A 12,510-nucleotide genomic window follows, 5' to 3' on the forward strand; every position below is an offset into this window, starting at 1 on the left:
AGTAATGTGTAGGATGCATCTTCCTGGAGCATCTTTACATACTAAGAAATGAAGCGTTTTATTGTTCGCATGGGAATCCATGTAATGAAAGTGCATTGTGGCCTGTTACAAGGTGTCGCCGGGGATAGATAGTTTATAGATGATAATTGGATTCACCCCGTACCACTCTTGCTTATTGGCTCAGAGGAGATATTGAAAGAAAACACCCCCTCCCCCATCCACAGCGACCAAACCCAAGCCATATGACTTGACCCCCACTGGCCGAGACAAAGTAGATCCTCAGCCAAAGCGGGCCTATTGTCATGCGTCCATCTGAACTATATTTCAACTGAAATCATTAAAAAAAAAATTTGACGTGTTTGAAATGTGTGATACATTAACTGCGCTCCTTACTCACTTGAGATTGCAGCTATGACGTTAAACATTAACTGATGAGGGGAGAAGCTGACACAGTTGTCTGCTCATTACACTGGATTAGATAAGGAGATCATTCTCCAATTGCCGGTTGATTAGGAAATTTGCTTTGTCATCAGATATCATTTCATTATCAAACAGAAGTTGGAGGCAAGAAATACTAACAGGGCAGTAAGTGAGTCTCACATAGTGCAACTTTAATCACCCACACCCTCTGTTTCTTCCTCTTTCATAGCAGACATTGAAGTCATGCACGACTCATTAGTGTTGTTGCACAATCCACAATAATGGGAATTTAGATCCATTTTTTATATAGACTGCATGAAATATTCTTACAGTGTCCCAGGATATTGCCAGTTCCAAAGTTGTTTATTAGAGTGTTTAAGTAGCTCACATTTCAGCTTATGTGGGAAGGCTTTTTCCTTGTTGTCATTCTTTGAGAGGTTGGCCTGGGTCAGGAAGCAGTGCTGATACGGGCATTTAAAGCACAATGATGCACTGGGTTAAACAAATACACTTGACCTGGCTCATAACTATAATACTTTTGAAGCAAAACCAAGCTCACAGTGCAAAAAAGAGAGTTCTCATACCAAAATAAGCACATATTTCTGTTCTCTAACTTCAGGAAATCCAAGAGCAAGTGAAAAATCCACAGATATTTTCATAATGTCTCTTTCACCATACAAAGGATGCACACTAAAGAAGGCCCAGCCAGAAAATTTTCTGTACTTTGCACTTTCAATTTAGCACACTGCATTTTTTCATCTTCCCAAAACAAACTTAATCAAATCAATCAAGTTACTATATCATCTAAATGTGGAAATGTGAGCCAGTGTGTTTAAGGTTCCTGCAGCTCGTGTGAAATGCCTCACATGGGAAACTCAGCGTAGGACCGGACCAACATGCTGTCACGTCAAAATGTTGAATTGTAACGATCGTCTTTTGTTTCACACATGTCAAAACTTGTTCACGGCATCCAGCCATGATTCAGAGTCGGATACATGCAGCTCAGGTGACTTATTGAACTCCTAAATAATATTTTATGTCCATGTTTCTTCACTCTGTGCACAATACCCTCTGCCTTCTATCAAAAAAAATATTTGCATTTGCTTGAAAAGGTTCATGTGCACTTCCTCTGCGGAAGATCATTTTGACATTTTAGACAGTGAGCTTTCCTTGTGAGTGTTTGCATTCCTGAGATGGCAGAAAGGACACAAGTTGCCTCATCCAACACCCCCATCTTGTGGTATGAACTGGCACCTGATCTCCATTAACAAGACCATCAGCATTCTTTTGGTTTTTTGGCCTACTGTTTCTTTTGATGTAAAAGACCACACAAAAGTTGTTCTTTGTTTTGTTCAGGCTATCAATTTATCTATATGTCTTGAGAAAATTCTATGATGCAAACACAACGCCATGTGTAATGCAGTCTAATACATCAACCATGCAATACACACAAGTACTGTAACAGTGCCATCGAGGTGTTAATTCTGCTTTATGCTAATTTCCAGGCTAATGTTTACACTCGTAATATGCATTAAGGTGTTTGATGGTCTATTGTTCTTTCATTTACACACTTAATGGGAGTGAGAAAAGACAACAATGCCTTACAGCAACACAGACCTGATCTCACAACACTCCCTATGAGCCCGATCATTGTCTGACTGCTGCTTCCTGATTTACATCTTGCCACCAAAGGGAACCAAACCCCTTAGATGTGAAACTCCTTGCTGAAAGATCTCAGACTGACAAACTCAGTATCATGTTTAGAATCTCTGCTTAAAAATCACCTTTATCATTTGGCTTTTTCTAAAAGAATGTAATTGTTGGATTTATTTAAATTATTTTATCTTGTTACATGCTTTGATGTCTTACCTTATCCTGTTCTATTTGTTTTTTTGATGCTAAGTGGCTTTGTTTTTGAAAGGTAATAGTCATCATTTATTTAGATTATTATATCTTATTACATCCTATGTTATCTTAAAACATCATCTTCTATATTGCTAAGTTCTGGTTGTTTCTTTTTTGCTATATAAATAAAATTCAGCAATCTTGAATTTACCATAGAGTCCAGCATGCTTTTGTCAGAGTACACAAAGTAAAACCCTATAGAATGCAAATTCTAGACATCTTGCAGCAAGAAGATCCCCGATTCAAATCCCGGCCTGGGATCTTTCTGCATGGAGTTTGCATGTTCTCCCTGTGCATGCGTGGGTTTTCTCCGGGCACTCCGGCTTCCTCCCACAGTCCAAAAATATGCCGAAGTTAACTAATCACTCTAAATTGCCTGTAGGTGTGAATGTGAGTGTGATTGCGTGTCTGTATATGTAACCCTGCGACAGACTGGCGACCTGTCCAGGGTGTCCCCTGCTTTCGCCCGAGTCAGCCGGGATAGGCTAAAGCACCCCCCGCGACCCTAGTGAGGATAAAGCGGTGTATAGAATGGATGGATTGATGGATTTTATATAGTATTGTCTTAACACCTTGTAGTGTATTTGCCATTGAACTCCATACTGTGTTCTGTATGAATTAAGGCCTCTAAAAGTAAATCTTTCCGTCAGTGCTTCATATTCACCACTAGATGGAGCTGCAGTTTTATTATTAGCATCAGGCTGAAGGTTAGAAATAGGTCATCTTGTTCAGCTCTATAGCATACTGTAGAACTCTGTTTTTGTTTGCTGCCTTTCATTCATTTCTGTAACTTTCTAAATAAAAAGATAAACCTCACAAAACTTAAGGTGTAGCTAAAGATGCAGACGAAGTGTGTGCCAACATGCTATTCCTGAAATTCTTGATGAATCCACAAGGCAGAGTAGTTTGCTCAGCTTTTCAGACCAGATAGCTACAGTAGCACACCTCATATCACCCTTGTATTATTGGAACACTGCTTTGAAACTTTTTGTAATTAATGATGCCATAAATGAGGCTTTAAACTAGTTTCACTTGTACACATGAGCCTCATGAAAGACCTAGAAAATGTAGCTTTTTCAATAAATTTGACCTCAGAATGAAGCTGTTTAGCTCCCAAGTTAAGGAAACTCATTGTACATGCTGGTCTGTCATGACAACATTGATGAATGAGCGGAGCTATAGGCTTCTGATCACGTAACCAGTGCTTTAAACTGGTGTTAGCGCTTTCTCTGGAAAAATAGAAGCGCTCACAGGAAACTCCCTTTGTTTGATTTCCAACCACTCAACCTCAAGATTCATCTGAGCACATCCTGTTGTATCAGCATTTCATTGTCATCCAGTGTCACCTTCCGAACAACACGGCCAGTTTAAACTCATTCATTCTTTCACACCAAATACACCACAGCCACCAAAACTGTTTGACATCACTTTTCTTTTTTATTTCATTACATAAGAACATACATACAAAGCAAACTTTATAATAAAGAGTTTATGAAACTCATAGCACATTTTGTCTGTAGAAATAACACAATCCCTACAAACATTTACAATTAACTCTAGTATAGAGTTCTGATTATACCTAAGAAAACTCCCCATTCACAAAAATACCGACAGCCAAATTGACTCACACCTTACATACCCACAGCAGATATGTACGCATTCTGAAGAAGTTTTAACAGTCTCAAGATCATTAGAAAACAACATTTTGGGGTGTACGTGTGTGTGTGATAATTATGTGAGGTGATACAAGACTTTGCTTAGGTAAGGTTCAGGTTGGGTGTGGAGATCGGCCCACAAATAGCTTGGAATCCAATACAAAAATAAAAGGAGATAAAAACGACAATGTACCAATATTTCTACTTGTATGTATAAGGAATTCCAGGTTTGAGAGGAAGGCAGACAAAGATGGTAAGTTTTCAGTTTCCAATCCTGGCTTCTGCTTTGGTGTGTTGATTTGTCTGTCCAGGGGCCAAAGAATGAGTCTCTGTTTTCTTGCTCATGCACTACTGTTGATCCCCGCTCATCTAGGAAACAGTCCACTTTTTTCTCCTTCTTTTCTTTAAACCCTCCTCCTCCTCCTCCTCCTTCTTTTTTCTTCTCCTTCTCCCTCTCTCTCCAAATACCTATCCCACCCTTTCTGCCCCTCTTGTCCTCTTGCCCGGAGTGAAGTGGAGACATGTGTTTCCCTGCACCTGCATGGAGAGAAAGGAAGAAAAGTGAAGTCAGATCTCTCCCTCTCGCCCTCCCCTCTCTCCCTCCCTGCAGAGGGGAGCAGACAGACTGGCGCCGAGCATGGAACTTTCATTAACCCCAGGCAGATAGCAATGAATCCGCTACACAATCATTGGCCTGTCTAATTGGCAACCGTGGTGAATGTGGAAGGAGAGGGAGACCTTATTTTCGAGCAGCATCAATGCTTATACTATTCTCTGTGGTATTTCAAGTTTTCATTTAACTTCTTTGATGTGTAAAGTTTAAAAAAAAAAGTCACAGATGTAGCTGATTCCAAGCCAATGGGTCAGGATAGTACGTATTTAAGCACATTTCTCTTGCTGATTTGTCAAATTAGGAAGATATTAGGATTGATTAAGAAATATTATAAGCTACGTACCGTAATCTGCCATCCTCATTTTATTGGCACAATCGTCCTTCTTCTTTGGAGAAATTGCGCGCAAGATCCGCAGTCTGAAAGGAAACCAGAAAGGAGAGGAGATATTTTAGCACACTGATTAAAGCCTTATTCCAATTAATTTAATAATAAGTGTCTCATCTCACAGAGCATCATCTAAAATAGAATATAAACCCATGCATCATGCGAAAAGGTATCCACTGTTGGGTTACGAGGACTAAACATGACAAAATTCACAGAAGATAGCCATCAAAACACATTGGGCTGTTTTTTTTTAGCAGTGAGTCAGTGAATGTCAGAAATGAATGTCAGTGTCTGGAAGACGTTGAAGGACGAGCATCAGTCCACCCTACAGCCCGCATACCCCCCCGCCCCCGGCTTACCTTTATTGACAAAACCATCTCCGGCGCGGCTGCGTCTTCCGCCTCCAACGCGATCTGCAGGTCGAAGATGTAGTCGATGACGTGCTGCAGGATTTCCATCTGGCTCACCGACTGGTTCTGCGGGATGCTCGGCACCAGCTCCTTCAGCTTGGAGTAGCAGTCGTTCATGTCGCACAGGGCGCTCACGGGCTCGTCCAGACACGAGTGTTTATTCCGGCTGATGGTGAGACTCTGCTCCGAAATGCAGCACACGGCCTTGTAGCAGCTCCTCACCGAGCGGACGGGACTGATGGCTTTCATAGTGAGAACAACAACAAAAACAACACCGACGGATCTTGGTTTTTGGATTGCGAGATGATCACGTTCTCCTCCTCGGCGGCTACAGTGCTGTGACAGCGGCGTACAGTTAGCTCTTTATACACTACGCGCCTGCAGACGCCCCCTTCCTCGCACAGCGCTCTGATTGGCCAGCGTAAAGAAGGAGCCCGCTCTGATTGGCTTAAATCACCTTGTGGAAGGACTGGAAAGAATGAGGAAATTAGGCTGGGATGCCTGAAGGGGATTGTCAATCAATTAAGTCAACTATCGTTTTTTTAAAGTGGTGGTAGTTACTTGAAATTGATAAAGCTCAAAAAGTAGGTCGCTTTAGAAATGTAGAAAGATAAAACAGGATTAGTCTACTTTTAAAATGCTACTCAGTGGGAATAATGGCATGGAAGAACTTTTAAATGGTTGATTTGACTTGTTTTTGTCCCATTTGAGTTCGGCTCATTACAGTGTGTCCTTTAGGACGTTTCTCTGATTCTGTGACTGTCTCAGCCCCAGAATAACGCTTCATCTTCAGGATCTGTCTGGTTGATGTGAGCTGTTTACACACACACAAAGACTTTGAATCACTAAAATATTAAAACTCAAAATGTGTAGCTTGTAATGCAGACAAAAGGTCAAAAGGAAGCCATCTGAATTCTACACGAATCATAATGTGTTATTAGATATGGCGCTGATCACTCATTTCACACACTTATGGAGTAATTAGTTGGTCATGTATGTACAAACAGCTTTCATGCGTATTTAGCCTCAGCAAATGCCTGCAGTCATAAAATGTCTCATATATAGTATAAGGACTACATGTGCCTCAGCTGTCAAGCCTCTCTCCGCCAAAAAAACTACCCTCTTTTCAGCGAAGCAGTTCCACAAAAGTTATATTTTAACAATTCCAAATGTTGCTCTCTTTCAGTTTACATCAAAGCACGTTCCGTTCTGCTCCTATTTGGGTCTTATTTTCCCCTTTTCTCACAATCCTGTTTTGTGGAGGAATGCAGGCCTGAGCCAGCTGTGTGTCCTATCCCGGCCCAGCTGTGTTGATCTAACGCGCCAGTCCCAGACATGCTGGCGCCAGCCTCCCGACGTCATCCATTCACCCCGACGCGCACTCCCCTCTTTGGCAGACGGCCCGCCCTCCCCCGTGAACCATCACAGGCGAGAGAAGCAGAGGCGCTCGGAGATCCGATTGGCTGAGCTACTCTGTCACTCAGGGCTTCTGCTCCCTCCTTACGCTCTTCTCATTGGGCTCTGCAGTTGGACTCAGAAAATGAGGAGAAAAATCTTTCCAAGTATACCAAAACTTCTTTTTTGTCACGATGAGTACGCAGAATTTCTCAGAGAGGTAAATAAAAAAATAATTACGAGACAGTAGTGCTCACTCTCAAGGGACAGCATCCAAATTTATCTTTACGCTGTCAAGGGATTAAAAAAAAAGTGTTTGGACATGTATTTAGTGTGTGATTATTACTCAATAATCCGCGTGTGCCAGAATAGTAGCGTCTCTGAGAAATGTTGCAACCTCTTTGAAAGTCTCACCCACTCAGAGCTGAGGGCATAAGCCACCCATTCCTAACACATTTTAATTATTGCGAAGCTGGCAGCAAGTTTGAATTCATATTGCAACACGGGCTATAATAGTAATGGATTAAATGTCACACCATCTTCAAGCTGGGTAAACACAAGCACACCATATTCTTATCTTCACTCTGTGTGTAAATGTGCACAGCCGGAGATATCCTCCCAATTATGCAGAGGTTTAACAGATGTTCGACTCACTGCCTTCCTCCTGGCACCCCCTCCTCCTCCCCACAACCATTGACCCTGTATGACAAGTCACTCAGCGACCTCACTTTAGAACAAACCATAATATTGAACCGTGAGACAGGACTTCGATCCGGTGCTATTTTAAAGATATATTATGTGAGTGGCGCCGAGTATCCAAACAAGACTTTGACCTTAAATATCTTCCTTAAATATGTCAGTGGGAGGAAAATTATTGCTTTAAATTTCCCAGGTCTGGTGGGGAAATAGCTGTTTATATTTTACACACTGGACAAACAGGGATGGGGCAAAGATTTGACGTTTGGCACGACAGGCCTCAATCAAATTTCAGTCACCGGTTTGATCCACAGAAAGCCCTTAGTGCCAGTTCGTCGCCATTTTTTGAACAACTTCTAGCTATTTCTAGCATTTTAAAAGAAATGCCATGAGGATATTTTTCTCTGGTACCCAGCGCATTGCTGCAGATTCCAGAGCTTCCAGTGCGTAAATCTGTGCGAAACACACACACATGCACTAGTGTGTCTGGGCAGGGATCAGGTGCTTGTCGGAAGGCCCCGGACACAATCGGGTCTCTCTTTCAATGGATGGGAGAATTCCGAGCCCGGCGTCAGTGAGTCTGCCTCTCTCCCCGCCCTCCCTCTCCCTCTCCCAGCTCCTCCGTGCAGCTGGACGCAGACAATCAAGCCATCAACAATCGCCACGCATAATTAGCAACACCCCCCTCCTCCTCTTCCCTGCTCTCTCTCTCAATCAAATTTCAAGCCACTAAATTTTATTTACAGCAAAGGAAGAAAAACACTATAAGGATATTAATAATCCTGAACATCAGCTCGAAATGCATGAAAAAAGCGTGTCACCAAAGGCAAAAGGTCAGAATTCCCCCCCCCACTCATCTTTATCTCTCAAAGCACCTTGTCTGAACATAAACAAAGTGTCTCCTTCTACTTCTGGTAACAACAGAACAGAGAGAAGAGTAATGAGGGTCATCTTGTGAGATGAGACAGAAGGAGGGAGCAGGACAGAGAGACAGAGTGGCTCAACCACCATGCTGTCATGTGGAGAGGCACTGTTGTATACAGAAGAGTATCCTTTTCATCCGCAAGTGCAGGCCCATCATGAGGGGATAATTAAGTGGCACGAAACACTGTGAAACTTACTTCTTTGCATCCGTGGTATGTGTGTGCATCTGTGTGCGTATCATGCAGGATTCCTCCTCCTCTGCTCAGTATTTTCACCCTGACTCCATCAAAGACGCTTCAGTTTTCTCCATCGGCTTTGAACAGCCTACAGCTCTCCAGCTTTTGTCCGAAGTGACCCGGACAGCGACATGACATTTTATGCATATTGTTTTGTATCAGTCACTTGTTATTTATGTTAGAGTCTCTTGTTCAAGCTTGTGCAGAATGGTTTGGTGGATTCGCAGATGAGAGGGCATTTAATGCATGAGGAAATAAACTCACACATACGTCATTCATTTACTCATTCATTCATTTACTCGCCCACTACGTGCCCACTGTGACTGTGAAGAGGCCACGGCAAAGTCTACATATGCCATCAGCCTGACTGTTCATCTCTTCTGCATTAATTTTGAGCAGCTTTATGTGTCTGACACCATGGCCGCACCATTACACTACCCAGTGGACAAAATGTAAATATTTTAGACACAGTTTTTCGTAATAAAGTCTACTAATGGTTGCTCAGTGTCATTTTTCAGCAGTTTTTCTGCATATCAACAGAATGTGTATATGTGGCTATTCAATCTCTATTTTGCAACTGAATATCAACCATCTTTATTTGCTTGGAGAATTTCAAACAATTTTGCAGCATAACGTCTTGTAAAGCAGAAGATATCCCAATAAATATATCAGCATGTGTTTACATCAATAGCTGACCAGACTTGACCTTAGACGTTTTCTTAATTATTTCATCCTATTGGTCGTTTGCGTAAAATCTTGTCATAATTACGAATTCTTAAATTCTTAATTCTTCTGGCTAAAGATATGCTTTGTAGGGTTACAGTAAGCTTCATTTTCGATCCCAAAATTCTAATCAATTTATCCTCGAGACCAAGTAAATGGTAGTGTCAGATTTAATGAAGTTCCCTCCAGATGTTCTTGATATATTGCAGTCACATGAAAGGGATGGATCTGAGGTCACAGTGATGCTGACCTTTGACCTTTGAGAGCCAAATTCTAATCACTTCATTCTTGAGTCCAAGTGAACATTTGTACCAAATTTGAAGAAATTCCACAAAGTTATTCAAGAGATATCGTGTTCAGGAAAATCTAACGGACGTTCTCAGAGGCATAAAAATGTGGCGCTCGCAGCTTAATCATAATACCTGGAAGAAGTCAGTAACACAAGGAAACAGTTTCACGCTACTGGTTCTGCCAATTGTGGGAACTTAGTTGTTGTCATTATCATTTTGTCAGGTGTCCCTGTTCACGTCCTTGAGCGTGAAGACTTTACTGCTCTCACTATGCAGGAATACATGGAGGCAACAGAAGAGTACAGCAGGTGGGATAAAAACTACAGAAGGCCATAAAGCCCATGGCCACCACATTGGGCCAAAACAAGCTGAGCATAATATTCAGTGTGAAGAGGGGAGTGGAGAGACTGCCAGGTGCTGGTCACACTATTGGTTTGTCTTTTTCATCAACTGACTGGAACAGTTGGTTTATTCTGCAGCCATTCAATGAGGACAAACATCTGGCTTTGTGTAAGCAAGGCCAGACTTGGTGATGAGATTGGTGGATGGGGCCAGTTGGTGTAGGCGAGTGTGATCTGATTAGTCACAACACTTCCCATTAGTCCTCTTGAGGAACTTGGAAGAGCTTCTCAATTTGGATTTTATATGGCTGTTTTTGATAAATAAATTGAGTAATTCAGACGACATATGGCTGTATTCTGTAGCCTGCTTGACTGTCAAGAAGACAAACCTGGAAAAAGTATTCACAGCCACTCAAGAGCCGACAGTGAAATTGTTGCTGTAGACTCCAACAGGATGACCATTAATGGAAGGATTGCAGCTCCGAATCGCTCCTCGAAAACAATTCCTGTGTTTTCAAAACTGCAAAATATGAGCGTCTGCAGGCAGCAGAGACAAATTAGCTGTGTCTGCTGGTTGTCCCTCCAAATTGCAAAGGAAGAATGAGTCTTATCCACACTCTGCATTTGGACTCACCCACAATGGGGCTAAGTGTTTCACCGAAATCAAGATCCACGCAACAATTTGGAGATTACTACCAGATGATAAGCATATAATTATTTTTACAAATGCTCTTGTGTAATTACTATTCCTGCTGCTGCTTTGCAAAGGGGGCATTAGTGGTAAATACACTTTAAACTTACTTGAGCTCCATTTTAGTCCCTGCATTTAAGAACTGGCTAGATTCATGCTTTGTGCACACAGTGTGGCCCGTACACAAAGGGTGTTTGAGAGTTGGATCCAAATCTGTTTCTGTGTACTCCAAACTAAGTCTGCTTTGGCTGCTAAATTGCAGCTTGATCTGTTCGTTTAAAGACATCCAAGCTTGGAGAAGCTTGCGAGTTGCAGTGGAAGGAGGTGACAGAGATGGAAACAAACCAATCCCAACATTTCTGACCAATTACAATGGTGTATTAAGTTACAGTGAAAGAGGTCGGGTGAAAATTTTGACAAGTTGTGCTCGCCAGCATCTGCTTGCTGAGACAATCGAGGCCAAATATGGCTCTTCATTTTCTTCACGGACCCCCACACGAGTTCTCGCATGTGTGGGGAAAGGACTGTGGGAGCAAGATAGAGAGATACCAACAGGAAATTTGTTTGGGTGATCAGCGAGCAGAGGCAGAAACAATTAGTGTGGAAAATGACTGAGGGACAGGCTCGAGGGAGCGAGCGAAAGAAAAAGAGACATTCACACCGTGAAAGACAGAGAGGGATTGAGAGGAGGGAAGATGTGGAGGGCTCTGACGTTGTGGCGGCTGCTGCAGGGGTTCAGCTGGTCAGGCTTCACAGAGACACATACAGAGGCCATTAGGTCCCTGGTGGGTATCTCTGCACCTGTGTGTGAGTGTGTCATGTGTTTCTAGGTCAAGTGGATCCCTGAAATCTAAGATGAACCACAGCAGTGACTTTCTCCTTCTGTCACTGACATTGTGTTCTTCCTTTTGTCCCCCACCCCCTGCACACACACACACATGTACACACACACACACACACACACTTGTCACCCCTCCTTGTCTCTCTTGTCTGTTCCTTGTGGTGCTAATGAATTGAAACGATGTGGACTGAGACATGACACACAGCTGATCTGCACAGAGACACACACACACATGCACACACTCACCCCTTCCTAATCTGGGTCAGCGGTGCCCCTCTTGGTCACCCCTGGCGGAGTCCTCTAGACGGAGGGGCAGAGTGGGAGCAGAGAGGTCTGGGCTCTTGGTGACCTGATTAAAAGCTCCTATACAGACGAGCGAGCTCCGTAACCAATCAAACACAACACACAACCTGGACTTCCTACTGGACTGTCTCTCACTCTGTCTGGCTGCTGCATACTTGTCTGCTTGTATACTTTCTCGATTTAAAGTGATTTATCTTATCTTAGGGGTGACTGTGAGTTTTCTGTACAGTGATATATCATTTTCCTCCAGAGCGGCTTTAATCAGGGCATTGTGACGTGGGAAGGACACGAAGACTCAGGGAAAACGGTCACTCCGCCAGCTGGTCAGCTCTGCATTGCCATGTTTAATCATTACAGAGTAAATGGGGTTTGCGTGTGAAACTGTTTATGGTCCAGTGTGTATTATTTGCTGAGAGAGTTTTTAAAACTTAACAGTTTTAGACCCTGACCCCGAATATACAAGATCATCCTTCCTTCCCAGGCACTGCCAACAAATAGCACAAACCAAAAAAATGCTTCAAAATCTGTATAAAGTATTGTTTCTGGGAATAAAAAGCTGAAGGAACACAAGCGTGAGTCACTCCCAGAGAGAGTAACACCACCAGGAAATTCCTATATCTGTTTAGCCATGTCTGGCCTGTGTGTATTGTATTATGGACATTTCCTGCTAACATTCCCTGGT

At 42.6% G+C, this 12,510-nt stretch overlaps 1 protein-coding gene across 1 annotated transcript; it reads right to left on the reverse strand.

Annotated features, from left to right (window-relative positions):
- Positions 1-3,740: 3,740 nt before the first annotated feature.
- On the reverse strand, positions 3,741-5,791 carry id3 (inhibitor of DNA binding 3). The gene is made up of 3 exons (XM_022196623.2): positions 5,338-5,791; positions 4,937-5,010; positions 3,741-4,517 (listed from the first exon to the last, which is right to left on the reverse strand). Exons 1-2 carry the CDS (start codon positions 5,635-5,637, stop codon positions 4,957-4,959), a joined length of 354 nt encoding a protein of 117 aa, XP_022052315.1. The 5' UTR covers positions 5,638-5,791; the 3' UTR covers positions 3,741-4,517; positions 4,937-4,956.
- Between the last annotated feature and the right edge of the window lie 6,719 nt (positions 5,792-12,510).

This window comes from Acanthochromis polyacanthus, chromosome 1 (genome assembly GCF_021347895.1).
Source record: "Acanthochromis polyacanthus isolate Apoly-LR-REF ecotype Palm Island chromosome 1, KAUST_Apoly_ChrSc, whole genome shotgun sequence".
Classification (NCBI taxonomy): domain Eukaryota; kingdom Metazoa; phylum Chordata; class Actinopteri; family Pomacentridae; genus Acanthochromis; species Acanthochromis polyacanthus.

Bases quoted from the DNA above. Each gene is read 5' to 3' on its own strand.
- id3 (XM_022196623.2), bottom strand. From the start codon at position 5,637: ATGAAAGCCATCAGTCCCGTCCGCTCGGTGAGGAGCTGCTACAAGGCC. The intron at 5,011-5,337 runs GTAAGCCGGGGG...GTTTCCTTTCAG, and splicing joins AGATGGTTTTGTCAATAAAG to ACTGCGGATCTTGCGCGCAA.